Source organism: Macaca thibetana, chromosome 7 (genome assembly GCF_024542745.1).
Source record: "Macaca thibetana thibetana isolate TM-01 chromosome 7, ASM2454274v1, whole genome shotgun sequence".
Lineage (NCBI taxonomy): Eukaryota > Metazoa > Chordata > Mammalia > Primates > Cercopithecidae > Macaca > Macaca thibetana.
In genome coordinates, this window is record NC_065584.1 from 26819390 (window position 1) to 26842850 (window position 23461).

General features: G+C 38.0%; 2 protein-coding genes across 8 annotated transcripts in view; one reads left to right on the forward strand and one right to left on the reverse strand.

Moving 5' to 3' along the window:
* The window catches only part of CEP128 (centrosomal protein 128), a 445924-nt gene that overhangs the window by 107896 nt on the left and 314567 nt on the right, over nucleotides 1–23461 (forward strand). For all 7 annotated transcript variants that reach the window (XM_050798934.1, XM_050798932.1, XM_050798937.1 and 4 more), the window contains 2 exons: nucleotides 1800–1951; nucleotides 23007–23357. In XM_050798934.1, the coding sequence (XP_050654891.1) occupies nucleotides 1800–1951; nucleotides 23007–23357 (503 nt within the window). The remainder of the gene's footprint in view (nucleotides 1–1799; nucleotides 1952–23006; nucleotides 23358–23461) is intronic.
* On the reverse strand, nucleotides 10221–10493 carry LOC126959602 (non-histone chromosomal protein HMG-17-like). Its single transcript, XM_050798940.1, has one exon. The coding sequence runs from the start codon at nucleotides 10491–10493 to the stop codon at nucleotides 10221–10223; it is 273 nt and encodes a 90-aa protein (XP_050654897.1).

The following is a 23461-nucleotide window of genomic DNA, read 5'->3' on the forward strand; positions in this document are numbered from 1 at the left end:
GGTTGGATACCTATCAGAAGTAGGGAAAGTAGGGCTCATGGGCCAAATCCAGACTGCCACCTGTTTTTGTAAATAAACTTTATTGGAACACAACTACTCCCATTTGTTTATGCAATGTCTAGGCTACTTTTGCAATACAATGGTCGAATTGAGTAGTTGTGACAGAAATCATACAGCTGAGATATTTGTTATCTGATACTTTATAGAAAATGTTTGCTGATGCTTGGTTTGTAGGATAAATTCTAAGTTTCCTAGCAACACATAAACTCTGTTGACACTCCCTCCCACCCTTATAACATATGAGATGTATTGGCTGCTTAAAACTACTGTGTGTGCAGTTACCTGAATGTTAAATTCAGTTTTGTACCTGTATGCTAGGTGTGTGCTTTCCCTAAAAACACCCCAACTCCTTCTCCTTTGCTTGGTGAAATTTTGTATTCATTCTTTAAGTCTGACTTAGTTCTCAGTTCTTCCTACCTTAGTTCCTCACTGAGACAGCGCTAATCCCTTTTACTGTTTGTACTGTTTCTGTATAATCCACATGTATCTATCAATGCTCTTATCATCCTATTGAAATGCCCATATGTTTTCCCTTCTAATACATACAATTTTGAACACTAGTATTCTGAAGTTGGAATGTATTTTACGAATGATGTATAAATTTAATTTGTTAGTGTTTTCTTCTTTCATTCCCTTCTTTTTTTTTTTTTTTCTGGAAAGGAAACCACTAGAAAGATAGTAGTTTTTAAATGACAGTACATGTTCCAATTGTTGACATTTTAGACTCCATAAAGTAATTTATATTTTGTCTCTATTATTGGGATATGTATTAGTCTGTTCTCATACTGCTAATAAAGACATACTTGAGACTGGGTAATTTATAAAGGAAAGAGGTTTAATGGACTCACAGTAACACATGGCTGCGGAGGCCTCACAATCATGATAGAAGGCAAAGGAGAAGCAAAGGCATGTCTTACATGGTGGCAGGGAAGAGAGTTTGTGTAGGGGAACTCTCCTTTATAAAACCCTCAGATATCATGGGACTTATTCACTATCACGAGAACAGCATGGGAAAGAACTGCTCCCATAATTCAATTGCCTCCCATTTGGTCCTTCCCACAACATGTGAGAATTATGGGAGCTACAATTCAAGATGAGATTTGGGTGGGGACAGAGCCAAATTACATCAGGATGTAATCTCATTGAGGATGAATTTTTATATTATTTGTCCTTATATTAGAAGAAGGTCCCCTGTGTATCATAGATCAAGTATTTCACGCTGATTTAAATACTAAGTCAACTTATATTGTTAAATGATATATTAATTTCAGGTAGTAATCTCCAGATTAGTAAGGATTAGTAAATTGGTTGGCCATACACAATCAGAGATTTAATAGCATCATTTGTTGTTTATGTTGCAAGAAAATTATTTTATAGATGAAGTGGCTTTGTTGAAAACTTTTTGTATTTTTGTTTTACTGTTTGGAGATAATGTAGAGATGTGAGGAAAATTAAATTTAAAAATGTGTATGATTTTCTTGAAATAAATTGCAGTAGAAATCAGGTAACATTTTAAGTTTTAGTATCAAACTGGAATAATATTTGATGTCATAGCAATGTATATGTTTTTGAAAGTTATAAAACTCGAAACAACAGGCTGGCAAAGTCTGTTGAATAACAGTGTCAGTAAGTGGATTATGATAGCTAGAATATTGAAACATCAGGTCTCAGTACTATTTGAAAGTACATTCTTCTGTGAATAAAGAACAACTGTTGAGACTTCCGTTTTGTCTTTCAAGGGGTTGAGCGGGAAAAACAGGACCTGGAGAAGCAAATGTCAGATTTGAGAGTGCAGCTGAACTTCAGTGCAATGGCATCTGAGTTAGAGGAAGTGAAACGGTGCATGGAGAGAAAAGACAAGGAGAAAGCACATTTGGCATCACAAGTAGAGGTGACTTTGCTCTTTTTAAGTCATATTTGAAGTATTTTAATTTTATCTCATGGAATTGGGTAATGAAATTTTAATATAAAGATGTGTTATTTTATGAACTCTAGTTTGAGCATTGATAATATAAAGTTACATTAATGGCTAATTTACTTATATGTAGAAATTCCTATGTATTCATTTCTCTTTCATTCAGGACCCCAAAGCTAGGAACCTGGATTATTTTCCTTTATTATTTCACAGAGAAATCCTTTACTATTTTTAAATTTGAAAATATTTTTGTTCTAATAGCAATTGAACCCTTTCTATAGACAGAAGGGACATTTTTTCTTTGAGAGAACAGTGAATTATTATTTATTTTGTGGGTGAAACTTGCATAATGCATAGTGAAAAGGTGTTACTGATAATTCTTCTTTGGAACCATAAAGGTTTTCAGACCTCTAGTTGTTGTGCATGAGGTGGAATTGCGATGCCTCCATTAATTTAGAGTTGTGTAGCAATCATGGATGATGTGGTAACCATGAATGAAGTATAACTAGGCAGCTACCATTTCCTGCTTTTATCTAGCATAGATGAGGTAATTATTGGTATATATTAAAAATCAAAGGAAAGGACCTCATAAAAGGAAATGGTTTAATTCAAATTACAATTATATTAGATTAAACATGGATGACACATTTGGAAATAGATATGTATCAGTCATCCCTATATCTGTTTTTATGAGTGAAGTTGTATTCTAATTTGAAGTATTTCCAACATTAAAATGAAAGGTAGAAAATTGGTGTTAAAAGCACCTAATTTTATATAACCCAAAGGAAATATTTAATGTTACTCGGCTGCGTTTCTCTTTCATCTTGTCAGCACATCAGTAGAAAATGTCTTTTAAATTTAGTTCAAGATTCAGATTGTAAAGATAATGAAATATTGACATACTCTTTACAAAGCCCTCTACATGTTTAATAAAGACTTACTTGAAATTGTCTCAGAGCAATGGTAATTATACAACTTTTAAAGTTTTCTTCATGGGTATTATTTTAGCCCTTGATCTTGCTGATGAAAATGCTAAAATATGATTATTTTGCTGAAGTCACGTATTAAAAAAAAAAAAACTATGCTGGTTAGATCTAAAAGGTAGAAAAATCCCTTTGCTTTATGTTCATAACCACACGTTGGTCCTCCCTCCCTTCTTTCCTTCCTTCATATTGTTTCTTTTCACTTGCCATCGTGATATAAATTGGAAAAAAATCTCAAATATGTGAGCACTAAAAAAATTACTTATAATAGCCTAATAATGCTCTTATTCAAGATTCCTGGATTTCTCCTTGTCCTAACTGAATAGTTCTTTTTCAATTTCATATGGGTCAGGGGAAGAATTTGAGTCCTCTTGGGTTAGTTTGGTTTGGTTGTATAGAGTTTGGGTGTGAAAAACAATTGGAGGAAAGGTCTTTACAACACATCAAATATTACTGACTGCCTGTTACATGCCAGACACTGTTCTAGGTGCTGGCAACATAGCAAAGAACACAAATGCAGCCGATTCCTTGTTTCTCACAGTGGATCTAAAATTGATGCAGGCTGGGAGCAGTGGCTTGTGCCTGTAGTCTCGGCTACTCAGGAGAATGAGGTGAGAGGATTGCTTGAGCCAGGAGTTCAAGGCTCCAGTGAGCTGTGATTGTGCCACTGCATTCCAGCCTAGGCGATATAGTAAGACTCTGTCTCTAAAAAATAAGTAAATAAAAATAAAATTGATGCAGAAAGTTCTTTGAGTTTGTCTTGCTTCTAAGAATAAATTTCTTTTTGAGAATGAAAGTTTTTTTTTTTCCAGTTGCCATTGCAAAGGACATCACAAAGACAGTGTTTATCTCTGTAAGACATTAACATTAACTAGTCTTATTTTTTCTGATTTTCTTGTTTCGAAGAATAAAATAGTTAACTAAATTTGCAATTGTTTCTGATTTAGTGACACTTCTGATTATGCTTTGTTTTTCATTATAAAAGAACTATTAAGGTAGAACAAGTGTGCTGTCCGTATCACTAATGTTCTTATGGCACCTTTTGGAGGCCATTTGAATATCTTTGTTCCCAAGCTATTCTCAAAGTGATGTCTCATGCAGACTTTGTGAGATATTAGGTCATAGATTACTTGATTGTAACCTCTAACAATTGAAATTTTTTCTTGAAATTTTGTCTCTGCTTTATTTTTAGAGAATATTGGGTAGTATGAAGATGTTGCCTTATACATTCTATTAAAAAAGAGAGATTACTCTTCTTTAGTTGCTTTTCACAGACCAAATATGAATAAAAAAGATGCACAAAATGAGATCATTGGTCAGGCCCAAGAACATATATATAGTAACAGTTCTTATGACTTATTCAATCATTAATGTCTTTCTTTTTAACCTTCATTTTCTGACACCTCTCCTACAGAACCTCATATGTGGTATTGTCAAATAATTCCTTTTTTCTTAAACTTCCCTACTCAGTTCCACCATTGTTTTTTCCTTTGTTCCAGTTGTTCATTGTTTCTGTGAACAACTTTGCATGTCTTTTCTTTTTGTGGAAATCCTAAACTTTTTCCACCATGAAGCCTTTTTGGATTATATCAGCTGTAAGTGATCGTTATTCTTTCTGAATAATCCTTTTGTCCATATCACTAATATACTTATGGCACCTTTCTCATAGTCTCTTGAAGTAATCTGGGTATGTTTTGTTAGACATTTCAAAGTGGGGCCAGGCATGGTGGCTCATGCCTGTAATCCCAGAACTTTGGGAGGCCAAGGCAGGTGGATCATCTGAGGTCAGGAGTTCGAGACAAGCCTGGACAACATGGTGAAACCCCATCTCTACTAAAGATACAAAAATTAGTCAGGTGTGGTGGCAGGTGCCTGTAATCCTAGCTACTTGGGAGGCTGAGGCAGGAGAATTGCTTGAACCTGGGGGCGGAGGTTGCAGTGAGCCTAGACTGCATCACTGCACTCCAGGATGGGTGACAGAGATGCCATCTCAAAAATAATAATAATAAAAAAATAAAAATGCCAAGTGGGCCAAAATAAAGTAGAAAAGGAGACTCAGAAAAAAGCCAGCTGCACTGTCACCAAGACAGAGTGAACTTTGGTGCCCTTACCTTGGTGGAGACATCATGTTTCAAGGTCTTGTCCTCATATCTGGAAACTTGAGTCTTCTGTGTGTGACCCAGGAGACTGGCTCATATTAACAGTGAAACTCAGAAGAGAGAAGTATAGGTCAGTGCAAAAGTAATTGCAAAAACCGAGATTACTTTTGCACTGACCTAATATACAAAAGAGTACCACTTCACTGATTTACCCTGTGGGAGTCCTATACGGATATGAAAATATTATTCTCTTATGCAGGGCACCAATCAGTTATAGTAGAACTTCTCAACCTCCCACCTCCCTTTTTACAGAGTCCTTCTAACCAGAGATACTGTTTACTTCAGCTAGATTCTATGTCTTTATTTCTGGAGTGTGTTGAACTGGCATCTCTTCTCATTCCAGCAATCTTCTATGCTTTCACTCTGATGCTCAGTCTAATGTTTAATTTTTCTTTTGATATGTTGCCGTGCACAGATTTTGCTCTGGGCCACTTACTAGTATGCACTGATGTTATAATTCAGAGTTGTGGCATTCTGGGAGCCACTTATGAATTTAAAGCTTCTATTCCTGTTCAGATTATAAACGGGTTAAGAACCAAGTTTTATCTCTGTGTCCTTGTGTGTTCCCACACAGTCTTACCTATACTAGGTACTTAATTAGTATTTGTTGAATGAAATAATATGTTGTAAAAAGTTTATGGTTTTTTTTAAAGCTAATGTTTGCTCTCTAGTCATTTCTTAAAAGCACATCCATTTCTGGAAGATTTGTCAGTATTTAACAGGACCTTTGCTATCTATATCTTACTAATTGCATTAGTTTTTGTTGATCCAGAATATGTATTTCAAGCAGTTGTTTTACATTAGAGAAAAACAGTAAAAATGGCTCTTAAAAAAACAATGGAAGGAAGCTACATTTGAGTTTGCATAATTTACCTTTTAAATTGTACCTAAGGCCTTAAATCTGTATATGCATAGAAAATACTAAGTACACTTTTCCCTTCTTCTAAACTCAAGTTGAACCTCATTAACTTTGATAGCCTATTTGTATTCATAAGAATTCCAAGCATCCTTGATCAATGATTTCCCCTGATTTAATCTTTGCCTCCATCTTCCATCAACTTACTCTTCTTGAAAAATATTTGACTTTTAAATTCAAGGAAGAACTTCAAAGAAAGAAAAAAGGTGCTGAACATAATTTAGATTAAATGTTGAAAGTGATAATTGAGTGACAACTGACATGATAATTCATTAGCAGAAACTTGAGACTATAATGGGAAATTTTAATTTGTTTAAAAAAGAGGATGGTGGAAAAGAGAAAGGATAGTCAATAATACCTTATTTTTATGATTAGTACAATACAAATAGAAGGAAGGTTGTTTCTGTTACGATTCTTTTAGTATAAACTCTTGATTCATGCATTTCTTCCATAGAGCTGACCATTTTACTGTACGATGACAATGCCCGCTTCAATATTACTTTTAATAATGAGATTAAACCCTCTTTGGAGACCAAAGAGAGACTTTAGAGACCTTAATTACCCTGGTTGTAATTTCATATTCTACTTCATTTTTAAAATCTTAATTTTTTCCTTATCTAAGTGCATATTGTAAAATATGCTATTACCTGAATAGGAAGTAATTTTTAATACCTAGATTAGATTATAAAGAAAACAAACATTGGCCACAAACATTGGCCACAACTTTGTAGAGAGAAGCTATTAATAAAGTTATTGCATCTAGTGGAAAGGAGGTCTATTTCTGTTATTAACCAAATTTACTCTGATTTGTGGGCAGATTACTAAATGCTCCATACTTCTGTATTTTTCACAAAGATGACTATTGGCAGAGATTTATTTATTTATTTATTTATTTATTTATTTATTTATTTTTGAGACAGAATATTGATCTGTCACCCAGGCTGGAGTGCAGTAGTGAGATCTCGGCTCACTGCAACCTCTGCCTCCTGGGTTCAAGCAATTCTCCCGCTTCAGCTTCCTGAGTAACTGGGATTACAGGCATGTACCACCAGGCCTGGCTAATTTTTGTATTTTTAGTAGAGATGGGGTTTCACCATGTTGGCCAGGCTGATCTCGAACTCCTGACCTCGTGATCCACCTGCCTTGGCTTTCCAAAGTGCTGGGATTACCATGCCCGGCCGAGATGTTCTGCAAGTAAAAACCCTATAACTAAATAAACCTTTATACCTATTAGAAGACTTGGTTTAATTCTCAGATCTTTCATCTGTATGAAAAAATGAATTTTGGGAATTATGAAGAAAAGTAGTTTTTCTGTTTTCTTTAACTCTTTGAGTTGTGTGGATACTTCCACAAAGTCAGAATGCAGAAGTGGACTGAATATTTTAATTTTTTCTTGAATGTATTACTAATACATTAGTTTGTATTTATTACTAATTACTAATTAGTTTGTGTTTATTAATACATTAGTTTGTCATTTGAATGTCAGTAAAACAGTTTAGAAATAAGATATCTATTTTCAAGTTTCTTTGTTTTCTGAAACCATAATAATTTCTGCCTTATGTTTTTTACATATAAATTAAATAGGGCTGGGCATGATGGCTCACGCCTATAATCCCAGCACTTTGGGAGGCTAAGGCTGGTGGATTGCCCGAGCTTAGAAGTTCAAGACCAGCCTGGGCAACATAGTGAAACTCCATATCTACAAAAAATAACAAAAAATAGCTGGGAGTGGTAGCATGTGCCTGTAATACCAGTTAGTTGGGGGGTGATATGGTTTGACTGTGTCCCCACCCAAATCTAATCTTGAATCCCCACTGTTGTGGGAGGGACCAGGTGGGAGGTAATTGAATCATGGGGGCAGGTCTTTCCTGTACTGTTCTTATGATAGTGAATAAGTCTCGTGAGATCTGATGGCTTTATAAAGCAGAGTTTCCCTGCACAATCTCTCTTCTCTTGTCTGCCACCATGTAAGACATGCCTTTCACCTTCTGCCATGACTGTGAAGCTCCCCCAGCCACGTGGACCTGTAAGTCCATTAAACCTCTTTCTTTTGTAAATTGCCCAGTCTCGGGTGTATCTTTATCAGCAGCATGAAAACAGAATAATACAGCAAATTGGTACCAGGAGTGGAGAACTGCTGTAGATACACAAAAATGTTGAAGCGACTTTGGAACTGGGTGACAGGCAGGGGTTGGAACAGTTTGGAAGACTCAAAAGAATACAGGAAAATGTGGGAGAGCTTGGAACGTTCTATAGACTTGTTGAATGGCTTTGCCCAAAATGCTGATAGCATTATGGATAGTAAAGTCTAGGCTGAGGTGGTCCCAGATGGAAACGAGCAACTTGTTGGGAACAGGAGTAAAGGTGACTCTTGTTAAGTTTTAGCAAAGAGACAGGTGGCATATTGCTTCTCCCCTTGAGATTTGTGGAACTTTGAACTTGAGAGAGATGTTTTAGGATATCTGTCAGAAGAAATTTTTAAGCAGCAAAGCATTCAACTGGTGACTTGGGTGCTGTTAAAGGCATTCAGTTTTATAAGGGAAGTAGAGCATAAAAGTTTGGAGAATTTGCAGGCTGACAATGCAATAGGAAAAAAAATCCCATTTTCTGGGGAGAAATTCAAGCTGGCTGCAGAAATTTGCATAAGTAATGTGGAGCTGAATGTTAACCTCCAAAACAATGGGGAAAATGTCTCCAGGGCATATCAGAGACTTTTGCAGTAGCCCCTCCCATCACAGGCCCAGTGGCCTAGGAGGAAAACGTGGTTTCGTGGGCCAGGCCCAGGATCCCTGTGTGGTGTGCAGCCTAGGGACTTGGGGCTCTGCATCCCAGCTGCTCCAGCCATGGCTGAAAGGGGCCAATGAAGAGTGCAGGATGTGGCTTCAGAGGGTGCAAGCCCCAAGCCTTGGCAGCTTCCATGTGGTGTTGAGTGTATGGGTGCAGAGAAGTCAAGAATTGAGGTTTGGGAACCTCCACCTAGATTTCAGAGGGTATATGGAAATGCCTGGGTGCTTGCTGCAGAGGTGGGGCCATTGTAGAGAACCTCTGCTAGGGCAGTGTGGAAGGGAAATGTGGGGTTGGAACCCCCACACATAATCCCTACTATGGCACTGCCTAGTGGAGCTGTGAGAAGAGGGCCACTGTCCTCTCTTCCAGACCCCAGCATGGTAGATCCATGAACAGCTTGCACTGTGTACCTGGAAAAGCCTCAGATACTCTATGCCAGTCCACGAGAGCAGCCATGAGGGGAGCTCTACCCTACAAAGCTACCGGGGCAGAGCTACACAAGGCTGTGGGAGCCGACCTCTTGCATCAGCATGACCTGGATGTGAGACATGGAATCAAAGGAGATCCTTTTGGAGTTTTTGTTTATTTTTTCCAAGCCAAACTTGATCCAGCTTTATTAAAGATACTTTTCATAAACAATCATGGTATTTCAGGCAGGACATGGGCAGACAATCGTTAACAGTATACAACAACTTTCAAACTCCCTTCTTCAATGTACTACCAAAAATCAGAAGCCACTATAAAACCCAACGAAGTCTTCATCTGATGATCTGAACAGGGAAAGTTTAGAGTAAGGGTTGACATTTCACATTTAGCATGTTGTTTAACAACTTTTCACATGCCGACCCTGACTTTCAGGAAGTGAAATAAAAGTGGGAGAATTTATCTGAATTCCACAATCTAGAAACGGAACCACTGCTCTTTTGACAGTTGCCATCTCAGCGGCATCGAAGGAAAGTCCAGATTGCCTGACACACTGGTAACCAGTGACTAGGGGTCAGGTCCCAGTAGCTGTCTGGGCTTAAGGGAGTTAAGTCTATGCTGAAAGATGGAAAGGGAGAAGAGGACATAGAAATGAATTTGTTTTTCCATAGCACAAGGCTTTTGTGCCAAGGTGGCCATGTGTGTCAAAGTCAGGGAATCCCTCCCCCTGGGAACCAAGAGGAATTCTCTCAGAACTAGAAGGGAAAGGTGTTTTCCCCACATCAGTGCAGCTTTGGAGACCTTCTGTTAGTGACATATGCCCCTTCCCCCAAAAACCAATAATGAAGTGTTCTGTGTGCTGACAACATAGCTTAAAAAAGAAAGTAAAATTCTGCAGTTTTATAAAACTTGATAAAAAATAGTATTTCAAACTGTGCAGTCACCAGAGGTACCCAGTTATCAAAAATACACACACTTCACTTGGCATCTCCAGCACCTTCAGTTTTCTGTGCCTGGTCTGTTTTGGCATCTCCATTTTCTGCAGGGCTTTTCCCCTCCTTGCCAGCATCAGCTTTTCCCTTTTTCCCTGTGGGTACCTTCTCTCCCTTCTTCGCAGGGGCCTTTTTAGGCTTGGGTTCTGGCTTTGGAGGAGCAGGCTTAGCAGACAACCTCGTGGATCTTCTCTGTGATTCGTCCTTCACCTTGGCTTTATCTCCTTTAGCATCCCCTTCAGCCTTTCTCTTGGGCATGGTGACAGTGGCAATGGTGGCGGGATATAGGCGCTGGACGCTGGATGCTGTGGCGCATGGACTTTGGTCGGTCAGGGGGTCATTCTCGCCTCTTCTTCACATTGCTCCTATTTTGAAGTTTTAAAATTTGACTTCTCTGTTGGAGTTCAGACTTGCATGGGGCCAGTAGCCCCCTTGTTTTGGCCAATTTCTCCCATTTGGAATGGCTGTATTTACTCAATGTCTGGACCCCCATTGTGTCTAGGAAGTAACTAACTAACTTTTGCTTTTACAGACTCATAGGCGGAAGAGACTTGCCTTGTCTCAGATGAGACTTTGGACTTTGGACTTTTGAGTTGAGACTTTGGGGGACTGTTGGGAAGGCACGATTGGTTTTGAAATGTGAGGACATGAGATTTGGAGGGGCCAGGGGCGGAATGATATTGTTTGGCTCTGTCCCCACCCAGATGTCATCTTGGATCCCCATGTGTTGTGGGAGGTACCCAGTGGGAGGTATTTGAGTCACGGAGGCAGGTCTTTCCTGTGCTGGTCTCATGATCATGAATAAGTCTCGTGAGATCTGATGGTTTTGTAAAGCAGAGTTTCCCTGGACAAGCTCCTTTCTCTTGTCTGCCACCATGTCAGATGTGCCTTTCATCTTCTGCCATGATTGTGAGGCTTCCCCAGCCATGTGGAACTGTAAGTCCTTTAAACCTCTTTCTTTTCTAAATTGCCCAGTCTCGGGTATGTCTTTATCTGCAGTGTGAAAATGGAGTAATACAGAGGGCTGAGACAGGAGAATCACTGGAATCTGGGAGGCCAAGACTGCAGTGAGCCATGTTCACATCACTTCACTCCAGTCTGGGTGAAAGAGCAAGACTTCATCTCTTAAAAAAAAAATTAAATGGGGCCTTGTGATTCTTAGCTTTGTGTGCAGTATTTGTTTGCAGTGTTACGAAAAGCTTTACTTGTGAATATTTGGGAGCCGCGTCTTGTTGATCAGGTTTGCATGTTGATCTTTTTCCTCTTTACCATTTTCCTCTCAAGCCCCTTTCCCTTACTCACACTGGTGTTAAGGGAGCTTTGATCATGAAAGAAGATAGTACTAGGCATACTTTGGCATGAGTGGTGTTGGGAGCTGTGTCACTTCCTGGATTGGCTGGCATGGGAATTCATTTTATTTCCTCCACCTCTGTTTCTGTCTCTTTTTTCCCCATTGCCCACTCTTTTTCTCTTTAATACTTTCTGTAGTAACTGTTAAATTAACTTCTTTTGTTTCCTTAGCCACTACCTATTTTTTTTTTTAAACGTATGGCTGTTGTTTTGAAGAAAGTATCATTTCTTTCTTCACCATAAAATCAGATAAAGTCACTCAGGAATGAAGTGTTAGCATATAGTAGGCAGCATAAATTTGGAAGAGAGGCAAGATTTGAAATAGATCCCAAAGAATTGTTCATATATATCACATTTATTAAAAATAACTGAGAGATGTCTGTCTTGCCTACTAGGCCCTGTAGTTCTCTGGAGCAATAGAACACAGAAATATGCTATGTTATTCATCTTCATGTCTCAGCAACTAGGATATTGCTGAGTGCAGTAAATATTTATTGAATTGAATGAAAATGTGTATTGTCTTCAGAAAAACTGACAAATGTGTTCTTTTCCAGTCTTTCAAATGCCACAGTTTGTTCTTATGTGTGATAAGCCAGCTCCATTGAATTTGATTGCTGAAATTCAATTCAGATGAGAGAAGAATTGGTTCTAAAAGTCCATTCCTGTTTAAAAGGATTATGTTCAATTATTTTTAATGTTACCATAATATTTAATATCCTAGTGTTAGCATAAAGTCTTTTGATGATTAATCTTTCTCAAGTACATACCTAATCATGTTATTCTCCTGCTGGAAAACCTTTGAAAGCTTAAACTGGATTTCAGTATCTAAGTCAATTTCTGACCTTACTTTTCTTTTTTTTTCTTTATTTCTTCTGGAAAAAAAAAAAAAAAGAAAAAACAGGATACATGTGCAGAACATGGAGGTTTGTTACATAGGTTATATGTGTGCCATGGTGGTTTGCCATACCTATTGATTCATCCTCTAAGTCCCTCTCCTCACCCCCCATTCCCCAACAGGCCCCCCTGGTGTGTGTTGTTCCCCTCTTTGTGTCCATGTGTTCTCAATGTTCAACTCCCACTTATGAATGAGAGCATGCAGTGTTTGGTTTTCTGTTCCTGTGTTAGTTTGCTGAGGAGAATGGCTTCCAGCTTCATCCAGATCCCTGCAAAGGACATGATCTCATTCCTTTTTATGGCTGCATAGTATTCCATGGTGTATAGATACCATATTTTCTTTATCTAGTCTATCATTGATGGGAATTTGGGCTGATTCCATGTCTTTGCGATTGTAAATAATGCTGTAGTAAACATACGTGTGCATGTATCTTTACAACAGAATGGTTTATATTCCTTTGAGTATATACCCAGTAATGGGATTGCTGGGCCAAATGGTATTTCTGGTTCTAGATTCTTGAAGAATCACCTTACTGTCTTCCACAATGGCCAAACTAATTTACATTCCCACCAACAGTATAAAAGTGTTCGTGTATCTCCACAGCCTCACCAGCATCTATTGTTGTGGGATGGTTTCTCATTGTGATTTTGATTTGCATTTATCTGATGATCAGTGATGTTGAGCTTGTTTTTTTTTTTTTTTTTTTTTTTTTGGAGATGAAGTCTCGCACTGTCACCCGGGTTGGAATGCAGTGGCATGATCTTGGTTCACGGCTGCAATCTCTGCCTTCCGGGTTCAAGCGATTCTCCTGCCTCAGCCTCCCAAGTAGCTGGGATTACCAGCACCCACCACTGTGCCCAGCTAAATTTTTGTATTTTTAGTAGAGACGGGGTTTCACTATGTTGACCAGTCTGGTCGCAAACTCCTGACCTCGTGATCCGCCCACCTTGGCCTCCCAAAGTGCTGGGATTACAGGCGTGAGCCACTGCACCCGGCTGATGTTGAGGTTTTTTTCATATGTTTGTTGGCCACGTAAATGTCTTCTTTTGAGAAGCGTCTGTTCATATCCTTTGCCCTCTTTTTGATATGGTTGTTTTTTTTCTTGTAAATATGTTTCAAGTTCCTTCTCAATAAATGCAGAAAAGGCCTTTGATAAAATTCAACATCCCTTCATGTTAAAAACTCTCAATAAACTAGGTATTGATGGAACATATCTCAAAATAGTAAGGGTTGTTTATGACAAACACACAGCCAATATCATATTGAATGGGCAAAAGCTGGAAGCATTCCCTTTGAAAACTGATGCAAGACAAGGAGATCTCTCACCACTCCTATTCAATATAGCTTTGGAAGTTCTGGCCAGGGCAATCAGGCAAGAGAAACAAATAAAGGTATTCAAATAGGAAGAGAGGAAGTCAATTTGTCTCTGTTTGCAGACAAAATGATTTTATATTTAGAAAATCCCATCATCTCAGCCAAAAAAGCCCTTGAACTGATAAGCAACCTGACCTTATTTTTAAATCTCTCTTTAGCCCTCTCAAGCTATTGTCATAATCAGCTACCAATAGTGAAATCTGTTGCTCGTGCGTTTTTATGGTAGTGAATGCTCATTTCTTTCCATAAGTGACCCAATCTTCTCTTCACATTTTAGTTTGCCTTCTTTCTCATGTTTCATTTCTCTTCTTTCTGAGGTCTTGCTGAACAGAGTAGTTTCTCTTGAAACCTACTAATTTAAGTCTGGTTTCTACTAGTTAACAGCAATGTCTGTTCTCTCCTGCTCATTCATATTCACCCCAATCAGTACTTGTACTGAAGTACTTCCTTAGTGCCTAGCCTATTGTCTTTAACATAGAAAGGAGTAAGTAAGTAGTCTATGCCTGGTTTAGTTGTAACACAAGTCAACCTTATCCTGTGATTGTTTTTTTCAGTTCACAAACATTTCAGAAAAACCTCTGCATCAAGGACGTATGATTCCTATTCAAGAGTTCCTCTTGTCTGGAAGGAACATGGCAACTTAGTTATTAAAGGGGTCATTTGAATAGTATCCAAGCCATTAACATAGTGAAGTGGAATCAATATTGGATTGACTATTAGGGACCTGTGTTTAGTACTTTCTCTGCCAAAAACTATCTACCTTGTCTTGGATTGATTACTCTTCCGGTGCCTCAATTTCCTGATCTGTAAAATAAAGACATTGGATTATGTCACTAATTCTAACATTGTTGCTAGCAAGATACAAAAAGTTCTCTTTATTGAGTTTCTAAAATGTGTCAGTTACTCTTTTGGGTGCTTTATCTTCATGTAGGTTATCATTCCTCTGGAAGTTGGTGGTGTTGAGTCCATTTTATAAGTGACGTTGTATCGGGGGAATCCACCCCCAATATTTCAACGTAGGTTCTTTCGATTTTCCATAAGTGTCGGTCAGCTGAGAAATAAAGAGAAAGAGTACAAAGAGAGGAATTTTACGGCTGGGCTGCCGTGGGCGACATCACATCTCGGTAGGACTGTGATGCTCACCTGAGCCTCAAACCAGCAAGTTTTTTATTAAGCGTTTCAAAAGGGGAGGGGGTGTAAAACAGGAAGTAGGTACAAAGATCACATGCTTCAAAAGGGAAAAAGCAGAACTACTAATAAGGGTCTAATGAAGATCACATGCTTCTGAGGGAACAGGACAAAGGGAGAAAGCAGAACCACTGATAAGGGTCCAACAAAGATCCCAAGGCAAAGGGCAAAAGCAGAACTACTGATAAGGGTCTATGTTCAGCAGTGTGCATATTTTCTTGATAAACATCTTAAATAACAGAAAACAGGGTTCAAGAGCAGAGAACCAGTCTAACCACAGTTTACTGGGGCGGAGTTTTTCCCCACCCTAGTAAGCCTGAGGGTACTGCAGGAGACCAGGGCGTATCTCAGTCTTTATCTCAATTGCACAAGACAGACATTCCCAGAGCAGCCGTTTATAGACCTCCCCCCAGGAATGCATTCCTTTCCCAGTGTATTAATATTAATATTCCTTGCTAGGAAAATAATTTAGCAGTATCTCTCCTACTTGCACGTCCATTTATAGGCTCTCCTCAAGAAGAAAAATATGACTCTTTCTGCCTGATCCCGCAGGCAGTCAGACTTTATGGTTGTCTTCCCTTGTTCCCTAAAAATTGCTGTTACACTGTTCTTTTTCAAGGTGCACTGATTTCATATTGTTCAAACACACATGTTTTACAATCAATTTGTACAGTTAACACAATTATCACAGTGGTCTTGAAGTGGCATACATCCTCAGCTTATGAAGATAACAGGATTAAGAGATTAAAGTAAAGACAGGCATAAGAAATTATAAAAGTATTATTTGGGAACTGATAAATGTCCATGAAATCTTCACAATTTATGTTCCTCTGCCACGTCTCCAGCTGGTTTCTCCATTCGGGGTCCCTGACTTCCCACGACAACGTTGCTTTGGTTCACGAAGGGTAAGCACCCTTCTAAGGTCACAGGATAGAGCTGGGATTTGAACGCAAGCCTGAGTGACTCATTCTCTTTCCATGATATGCCAGTGTCTTCCGAGAGATGTGACTTTTGAGTCATTACAGTCTGGCAGTTTTCTCACTTACCCTTACAAGTTTCTATACAAAGTACATAAATACTATAAATGAAAATGATTATTTAAAATATGTATTGTTTAGAGTATCCTGGCTTATTTGGGGGTAGATTTTCCATTTTTGATATATGTTTTTAAATGTTCACCAAGGTGCCCAGTCTCTTGTGTGTGTTCACTGTCAAGTGTTAGTAGAGGAAAAATTGCATTATATTATATTATACTTTTGTTCCATCAGTGAACAAATAAGTAGTTATTGTTGCCACCTATATGGTAGTCTACTTTATGTCTCTTAAACCCTCATGGAAAATGTTTTAGATGCAGGCTTAACAGTTCTTTTCTGGCATTTGAGAACTTGGATGATAAGCAGTTTTCTACACTGAAATAAAGTTTTACTTAAATAATAATAAGGAGAATTCATTGTGTCCAGACTACAAAAAATATAGTTTATTTTGACCACCTGATTTCTGAGAGTCTAAAATTTTGCTCCATACAGGTAGCTGGTGCCCAAGTGACCAGCCCCTAATTAAAACTTTGGACACAATGAGCTTTCCAGATAGATAACACTTTATATGTGTTGTCAGAATTCATTGCTGGAGGAATTGAACATGCCCTGTGTAATTTCACTGGGAGTAATTTCTTGGAGTGTGCACCTATTTTCCACTGGACTTCACTTCATGTGCCTTTTTCTCTTTGCTAATTTTGCTTTGTATCTCTCCTCTTTAATAAATCTTAACATAATTATGACTGTATTATGCTGAGTCCTATAAATCCTTCTAACTACCAGCAAACCTGAGACCTTCAACACAACTATCCATCAACATTTATTCCCACCTGAAGAAAGAAAGAGAAAAGAAGGGGAATTGAAAGGTATAACGTTTTAGATTTAGAGGGAGCTTTTATAAGCCTTTTGGCATTGTATGGGCAAAAATGTATGGTAATATGGATAATTCTGTTTTTGAGTTGTTCCTTTTTTTGACACTGCTTATATAGCGGAAATAAACATGGACTTAATTAAGTGATACAAAATTTAACCATTCTGCTTTAGTGGCTGAGATAATTTCACACAATCTAAATATAAAAAGTTCTTCAGTGTAGAAGATGCCTCCAGGAATATGTAATAGTAATAATGGAACTGAAAATCATTATAATGGAATAAATAAGAAAAATGCTTTTCATTTAGCATTTCTTGTAGTGCATCAGGAAGATAATATTTACTACTTGTGCCTTAATATTTACTATAAATATCCTGAAAACATTTATGCATGGATTTATTATGTGTTTGTACACTTACATGCTCTAGGTATATGTGCATGTGTATGTGAGTGAGAGTGTATGTGTGTTGGGAATTGATATGAGGGTTCTGTAGTACAGTCCTTTGATTGATGTGGGATAAATATTTATTACAGTTAGATTTTTCTGATTGATTATTTGAGGAAGGTGGATTAAAGAAATGCCAAAACAATGGCTGAATACGATCCTTAGGAGAATATAGGAAGGACCTCTATAATGAATTTTACCTTAAAAATAACACAGGCTGATAGCAAAGGTGTAGCTACTGATAGTTTCCAGACTCAGGGCAGTTAGAAGAGGTGTTCATCTAGGACAAATTCAAACCTGTTGATTAGTGAAAATCACAATTATTTACAAGAAGATCCATACCGTTTTCTGTCCTTTTATACTCACATACCCAATCAATGACATGATCTTTTCAAATGTTATTCAAAGTGAATTATTGCACATAGCATGTTAATATAAGAGTCTGCCATTTTAAAATGTGAGAACAAAAGAGTTTGTCTGCATAAGCTCTGGGCTTGAATATGTTAATCCTGTGCTCCCTGTTGTTGCTCTGTAATTACAGAAGAATAAATAACCCTGAACTTATTTTCCTTCTGGGTTCAAGTGAGTTGCTGGAGAAATCCAAAGAATTTGGTATACTCTTGGGCCCATTATCAATTTGAGACTATCTAACTAGAACCTTATTTCTGTTTGTCATCTTTTAAACGTCTATCAGTTGTTCATTTCCTCTTTTCCTACAGTGATTTTTTCAGATCTTCTCACTATTAAAATACACAATTTAACTCATTTCCGTCCTCCCTCATCAGAGAGCTACTTTCCTGCCATTTTAGAAGGACTGCCTTTTTGTTAGGAGTTGGTCCTCAGATAAGTTTACTTCTTGACTTACTAAATGTAAGACACCTGTGAGATTTCTAAGTGTAGAAAGTTATGAAGCTGTTGCAGGAAGTCAGGGACACCAAACGGAGGGACTCACTGACACCATGGCAGAAGAACAAAAATTGTGAAGATTTCATGAACATTTATCACTTCCCCAATTGATACTCCCGTGATTTCCTATGCCTGTCTTTACTTTAATCTCTGAATCCCGTCATCTTTGTGAGGAGGATGTATGTCGCCTCAGGACCCTGTGATGATTGTGTTAACTGCACAAATTGTTTGTAGAGCATGTGTGCTTGAACAATATGAAATCTGGGCACCTTGGAAAAAGAACAGGATAACAGCAATGTTCCAGAAACAAGGGAGGTTACCTTAAACTCTGACTGCCAGTGAGACGGGTGGAACAGAGCCATATTTCTCTTCTTTCAAAAGCAAATAGGAGAAATATCGCTGAATTCTTTTTCTCAGCAAGGAACATCCCTGAGAAAGAGAATGCGCCCCTGAGGGTAGGCCTCTGAAGTGGCCACTTTGGGGGCAGCTATCTTTTATGGTTGAAGATGAAGAGAAAGGGATTAAATAAGTCCCGGTCTCCTATAGCACTCCCAGGGTTATTAGGACGGGGAAATACCTGCCTAAGAAATTTTGGTCAGACCGGTTGTCTGCTTTCAAACCCTATCTCCTGATAAGATGTTATTAATGACAATGCGTGCCTGAAACTTCATTAGCAATTTTAATTTCACCCCATCCTGTGGTCCTGTGATCTTGCCCTGCCTCCATTTGCTTTGTGATATTTTATTACCTTGTGAAGCATGTGATCTCTGTCACCCACACCCTATTCGTGCACTCCCTCCCCTTTGAAAACTGCTAATAAAAACTTGCTGGTTTTATGGCTCAGAGAGCACCATGGAACCTGCCAACATGTGATGTCTCCTCTGGACACCCAGCTTTAAAATTTCTCTCTCTTGTACTCTTTCCCTTTATTTCTCAGACCAGCCAACACTTAGGGAAATAGAAAATAACCCATGCTGAATATCGGGGTTGGGGTTCCCCCGATATGAAGCCATTAGATATTTGAAAGTCTGGAGATGAGGAGTTAGTATGGCTTCTGAATGTACGACTCACTAATACCTACTAATATCTGTCTACCTAAATACTCATCTACCAAGGATATTGTGTAGGTGAGATGATTCATAATATTGGAACTTTATAGAGTTATTTAGATTTAAGAGGCTAAATGGTAGAAGAGACTCAGGAAAGGAGATTATGAAAGAAGAAGAGGAAGATAAAGAGCTAGTGAAAAGTGGTATTGTGAAAGTTAAGGAAGCAGAGAGTTAGAATGGGCAAGGGGTTATTAACAGTGTCACATGCTACAAGGAAACTAAGTGAAGGAAATTTTTGTTTATTTTGTTTTGTTTTGACTGAATCTTGCTCTGTGGCCTTGGCTGGAGTGCAGTGGCAGAAGCTCAGCTCACTGCAAACTCCACCTCCTGGCTTCGAGCTGTTCTTGTGCCTCAGCCTCCTGAGTAGCTGGGATTACAGGTATGTGCCACCACACCCAGCTAATTTTTGTGTTTTTAGTAGGAGACAGGGGTTTTGCTGTGTTGTCCAGGCTGGTCTCGAACTCCTGGGCTCAAGTGATCCACCCACCTTGGCCTCCCAAAGTAAGGTTTTGAAAGAGTTTTCGTATTTGGCTGTAGGTGATCTTGGGGCATCTTGATGAGAGCTATTTTCATAGTATGATGGAAACCAGATGTAGTGAACCAAGAGAACTGAAATATGGTTGTGGGAGCATCAAGTATGAACTACTCTTTCCAGGAGCTTGGCTTAAGAGGTAGATGAGTACATGGTACTTGGTAGAAGATAATGTAGGATTGAGAAAAGTGCTTTTGTTGCTGGTGTTTTTCTTTGTTTTTATTTTTAAAAATCTTTACTGTTAGTTTTTGAGATGAGAGAAGTAAAGTGGAATAGTCAAGTAGGAAAATCACAGAGATAGGCTATTTGTCTAAGGAAGAATCCCCTTTCCTTGGAGGCTGGAAAAGAGAAGAAATTGACCATTGGTAAATTTTAAAATACAAGTAGGATATATTTGGGGTATCCTGCATTAACTGCCTGCCTCAATTTTACTTTTGAAGGAGGAACTATAGTACATACCAAAACCAAGGGTAAAAATGGGAGGGTCAGAGATGAGACTTTTTGTAATAATGGCCCTTGTGTGAGCTGGGTTGAGGCATGTGGAAGACTTTCTGGGTGCCAATGAGTTTGACTCTCAGTGTGTGGTCACATCAACTGATAGTCCTGTGTGATGTTTCTTACAGGACTCAACCCAACGTAGGAATTAGTAATTTTTTAAGTTCACCTAGAGTTGGTGGTTTTGTTGGTAATGTTTAGTAAATGAACAGTTTAAAGAGGGAGGCTCAGTGTAAGCAAGAGATTGGCTAAAGTGAAAAAATAATAGTGTTTGGGTTAGAAAGCCAGGATTTAAAACTAGCAAAAGAAATCTCAAGGGAGTGGTCATCTCCTTGACTATGAAGCACAGATAACACAGAAGGAAGAGGGTGTAATAGCTGATTAGATTCGTAATTAAATCCAAGAGTTATGGGAAGAGGATGGAGTGAGGAACCTCTTGCTTTAAAGGTGGCAGTTCTGATAAAAACACCTAGATAAAACCGTGGCAGTGGGTGACTGAAGAGGCGTGGAGTTGGGGTCATCTGAGAATCTGGAAGTTTAGCAATAGGTTGATAACATGGGTTCTAGAAGCAAACTATCCAGGTCCAAATCCCTATGCCCTTACTTATTAGGTATGTGATCTTGAACAAATTATTAACTGCAGCAAATGTTGGTTACTTTTCACTGAAATGGGGATAATAGTGTCTCATTTTAGATTTGTGTTGGGATTGAATGAGGTAATTCATATAAAGCATTAAATCTTGGTATAACTTGAGAACTCAATGCATTTCAGTCACAGTCATAGTTATTTGATTATTATTGCTCCTTTTCTTTTAAATCTCAGCTTATGCATCACCTCCTATAGGAGACTGTCTGCAGCCACACTGTAGACTATAGACGCCTTTAGGTAACTCTCCATCATGTTTTAGCACCTAGGACTATCTACGATAGTGGTTGATGAAAATACCTCCCTAATTAGAGTTAGCTTCTCTGGTATTAAGACTGTGTCCTATTAATTTTCTATAAACCATATGCCTGATGAACAGGAAGTGTAACCACTTTCTTTCCAAGGATTTGTTGAAAAGAAAAATAAGTTCCATTTCTCTTTTGATGAGGAATCACTTGATTGCTGCTTGTTAATCAAGTTGATTTCTAGCATATTGGTAATACTTTTAGAATAAGAGCAAAAGGTAAACCACAATTACAGGGGTTTTTCTGATCTTATTGTAGAATTTTCTACACACACAAGTACACAGTTCTCAATTTCCCATTTGGGTGGATGCAGTGTCTTCCAGGCTGCCTTGAATTTAGCAAACTGGACAAATGCGAACCTGTTGCCTAGAAAATGAAGTTTGTTTTTGAGGCATTTAAAAAAATGTTTGCCGTAATGTCAGACTATGATTTTAATCATGAGGGAGATTATATTTAACCTTATTTGAGCCATAGATCATGGAATCTGGACCTGGAAACTCTGCTGTTGGGGCCAAAGGAGCTTGGTAAATGTTTCTAGTTTCATTTGTCTGGGCCTTAGTTCGGTGGAGATGTTATTTATTGTTTATCCAACTCACAGCCTCATTCTAGCCCCTTGAACCCATTCTTATTTGGACACATGACATTTTTATGTTACCATTGTTGCCACTAAGTATTTGGAAAGTAAGGCTCAGGAGGGGCAGCTTATGTGACCCATTGTAAGCACTTTATTTCTGAATTTATCACTTTCTTACAAAGCTTTACAAAAGTGGCTTAATGTTAATGATTCTTTAACGGCTTAATGTTAATGATTATTTTATTTGTATAAACTTACTTAAAACAATATCTTCTCATTTTTAAACTTAAAATGTTTACTTATTCTTAAAATATGTATTAATCATGATGATTTAGTGTAATTTCCAAATATATAATCACCATCCTGGCTTTAGGGAAGCTAGACTTAAGGTTTTTTTTCTTGATTAGAGAAATATTCAAAATAAAGTTAAATTAAATGTATTTATAAATGTGTACTGTAGTGATTCATATCAGCTTGGGATAAGTGCTTCAACATATAATATTATGTTGGTTTATCTGGAAATAATCAATGTATAAGCACTTTATTGGGAACCTAATATAGTGTTATCTATGCTGATGTTTCTGTCACTTTATTGTTACTTATTTTTTTATTATAATTTTGTTTTGCTGCCAGAAAGCAAAATGTTATATATGATTGCTACTAATAGTTCTCTGATAACCTGACAAATTTTAAAACATTAATATTTCTTCAGTTGGACAGAACACTAGGTTGTTACTAAAATAATGCACATTGTTTTCTTCAAAAGTGCCTTCTATTTTAGTGACAGTCAATTGGAAACCCATATTTTCCTTTTTTGGACAATAAAATAGTCCAAAAAAGAGGGAATATTTATATAAAAAATTGTTCCCAACTAATGTGGTTATAAAATACAAAGAAAATGACTCATATTTTCTAAATTGATTGCTAATGAATTTTAATACAGATGATTTCCATTTCAGTGACATTAGAGATTCTTGTTTGATGATATGCTACACATCTAATTTTGACAAGCATTTGTTCCTAATGTTTCACATGCTTTATTCTTAGATTTTAACACGTGAACTGGAGAATGGGGAAAAACAGCAACTCCAGATGTTGGATCGACTTAAGGAGATCCAGAATCACTTTGACACATGTGAGGCCGAGCGTAAGCATGCTGACCTTCAGATCTCAGAGCTGACTCGCCATGCAGAGGATGCAACCAAGCAGGCTGAGCAGTACCTCAGTGAGCTCCAGCAGTCAGAGGCCCTGAAAGAGGAGGCGGAGAAGAGGAGGGAAGACCTGAAACTGAAAGCTCAAGAATCCATTAGGCAGTGGAAGCTTAAACATAAGAAGTTAGAGCGAGCGTTGGAGAAACAATCTGAAACAGTTGATGAACTGACAGGCAAGAATAATCAGGTATAAAAGCCACATTCCTAAGGAATGGTTTTCAATGTGACCCATCCATTCATTCATCTGTCCTTTGAAAAAACACTTGAGTGCCATACTGTGCATATAATCAA